General features: G+C 36.7%; 1 protein-coding gene across 1 annotated transcript; it reads left to right on the top strand.

The window, feature by feature from the left end:
- Positions 1 to 626: 626 nt before the first annotated feature.
- LOC120355817 (DNA ligase 1-like) lies at positions 627 to 1395 on the top strand (the record flags this gene model as incomplete). The annotated part of the gene is given in 2 exon segments (XM_039444533.1): positions 627 to 737; positions 1102 to 1395. Coding segments are annotated over 2 exon segments (405 nt in total), but the record flags the coding sequence as incomplete, so codon positions are not given.
- Positions 1396 to 2964: the final 1569 nt, after the last annotated feature.

The raw sequence follows: 2964 nt of genomic DNA, 5'->3' as shown, positions 1-2964 counted from the left end.
TAGTCTGATTTTTACTCTAATATTGGCGTATAAAGGAGGCTCCTTTTTTGGCTTTAATCCAACAAAATAACACGATTAGAATAAATTTTGTAAGACAGCACAAATTGTTCCGGTCAGCAAAAAAGTCAGGAATGAGTTGATGTGATAAGAAAGGAGTTTGAGAAAAATCAGACTGTAAAAAAACAAAATCAGAGAGTTATCAGAAAAGAAGGAGGAAAGGGAAAAGAGAGGTTCTGAAAAAGTGTCTCCAGTAAGAATGAGGGAGAAGGAATGACTCAGTGGGAGAAAAAGAGAGAGAGAACGAGATATGGAAAAGAAAGAGCAAGTAAAAGGCGAAGAGCCAACGCGAGAAGCCAATTAATAACAGTTTAATAGAAAAAGGTTTTTCAATTTGAACACGTTTTCAAGTTTGAGTCATTGTTTTAGAATAATAACCATTTGGTTCAGGGGTCGGGGGTAGAGGAATGAATGAGAAGAAGACGTGAAAGAAGAATAAGGGAAAGAAAGTAGAGGAAGAAGAAGGAGACAGAAAGAAGAAGAAGGGAAAGAAAGAAGAAGAAGAAGAGGAAGAGCAAGAAGAAGAAGAAGAAATGGAGGAGGAAGTGAAGGTGGTGGAGGAGGAGGAGGAGGAGGAGGAGAAGGAGGTAGAGAAAAAAGAGGGAGAAATGACGGAAGAGGATAAGGAAGAAGAGGTGGTGAAGGAAGAGAAAGACGTAGAGATGAAGGAGAAGGAGAAGAAGAAGAAGACAGAAAGAAGGAGAAGGGAAAGAAAGAAGAAGAAGAATAAAAAAATGGAAGAACAAGAAATAGAAGAAGAGGAAGAACAAGAAGAAGAAGGTGGAGGAGGATGAGAAGGAGGTGGAGGAGAAGGAGGGAGAAATGGTGGAAGAGGATAAAGAAGAAGATGTGGTGAAGGAGGAGGAGGACGGAGATAAGGAGAAGGAGAAAAAGGAGAAGAAAAGAAGAAGAAGAAGAAAAAGTCAGAAAGAAGACGAAGAAAAAATGAAAGAAGAAGAATAAAAAGAAGATGGAGGGGAAGATGGAGGTGCAGGAGGAGGAGAAGGTGGTAGAGGAAGAGGGAGAGGAAGAAGGAGAAGAAGGAAACAGGAGGAGAAGAAGGAGAAGAAGAAGAAGAATAAGAAGTAGAAGAAGAAGGAGCAGGAGGAGGAGAAGGAGGTAGAGGAAAAAGAGGAAGAGTTGGTTGTGGAGGGGAAGGAAGAAGAGATGGTGAAGGATGAGAAGGAGGAAGAAAAGAAGAAGAAGAAGAAAAAGAAGAAGAGAAAGAAGAAGAAGAAGAAGATGAACGAGAAGGTGAATGTGCAGGAGCAAGATAAGGAGGTGGAAGAAAAAGAGGAAGAGTTGCTGAAGGAGGGGAAGAAAGAAGAGGAGAAGAAGAAGAAGAAGAAGAAGAAGAAGAAGAAGAAGAAGAAAAGAAGAAAAGAAGAAGAAGAGGAGGAAGAAGAAGAAGAATAAGAAGAAAAGAAGAAGAAGAGGAGAAGAAGAAGAAGAAGAAGAAGAAGAAGAAAGAAGAAGAATAGAAAGTAGAAGAAGAAAGAAAAGGAGAAGGTGCAGGAGCAAGATAAGGAGGTGGGGGATAAAAAGGAAGAGTTGGTGAAAGAGGGGAAGGAAGAAGAGATGGTAAAGGATGAGGAGATGGAAGAAAATAAGAAGAGAAGGAGGAGAAAAAGAAGAAGAAGAAGAAGTAGAAGAAGGCAAGAAACGGAGAGAATCAAAAAGATGATTTATTGCTACAGCATAGCTATGATTAATGTATTTCAACTTTTCCTCGTTTCTTAATTTGTATTCTTTTTCCTGGTTCATGTATTATTCAATTATGAACTATCCCTAAGTTTTCTTAAACTTTTTTCAGAACGGTAAGTTTGCTAATTAGCGGGAACTGAAATTTCATTAATATCAAGATCAAAGTTTGGGAACGAGCAAGGAAATCAAATAACTTTCCAAACATTAATACTGTTTAGAAAGAAACAATTATTAGTATTCCCTCAATGATCATAATTTCAATTAAATAATTTTCCTCTCTGAATTTCCACTTATCACCAGAATTTTCTTTGATCAATTCTTCACAATTTGCTTGTATTATAAACATCAAAATACGTTTTCGACTGGATAATGATTAATGAGAAACTTTAAAGAAGTTGAGATTCCCATGCGGCGAATTAAACTCCAAACATCTGCCTTGAAAAGAAACAAAAATCTAACTTATAAAATAGAATTATATTATCCTTTTTTGTAATTGATGAAATAATATGTTGGGAATACAAATTATTACTTAGTCTATATTATTTCATTGATTTCAAAAAAGGTACTATAATTCTATTCTATTTTTCGCCACACTGCATAGAAAGCAGCTTTTTTCCAGTCCCTACGTAGATCTGGAAGACATTGTTTGCAGATGACTCTCGTCAGACGTCAGAACAGGTTTCTTTCCAGCCTAGGCCGGAAAGAGTACTTTTTCCAGCCGCTAACATGGAGCTAAGAAAGGTGATCAAAAAACAGCTGATCAAAAAACTTTTTATTATTTGTGTTCATTTTTCAATAATTAAAACATTTATAATAATATCATCTTATTGTCATTTGAAAGAATAAAAAAGTATAAACTCACCCTCCCACATAATTGAACATAATCTTTTAGGTTATTTAGACAAATCAGAATAAAAAATAAAAATACTTGGACAAATTCCTGATATTCAGATTACCTCAGATTTGCTAGAGCTATCACCTTTCACTTCTGCTTTTGGAAGTGCTTAGTAAACAACTATTCTCATAATATTGTTTATTTTTCTGTGTGGCAAAAAATAGCGTTCGCACCACGGGCAAAAATGTTTTTTCACCACACTGCACAGAAAGCAGCTGTTTTCCAGTCCCTACATAGATCTGAAAGTCATTGTTTGCAGATGACTCTCGTCTGACGTCAGAACAGGTTTCTTTCCGGCCTGGGCCGGA

The sequence above is a fragment of the Nilaparvata lugens genome, unplaced genomic scaffold (assembly GCF_014356525.2).
Source record: "Nilaparvata lugens isolate BPH unplaced genomic scaffold, ASM1435652v1 scaffold4918, whole genome shotgun sequence".
Taxonomy (NCBI): Eukaryota; Metazoa; Arthropoda; class Insecta; order Hemiptera; family Delphacidae; genus Nilaparvata; species Nilaparvata lugens.
Note: the sequence above shows the minus strand (reverse complement) of the source record. Positions and strands in the feature narration are given on the sequence as shown.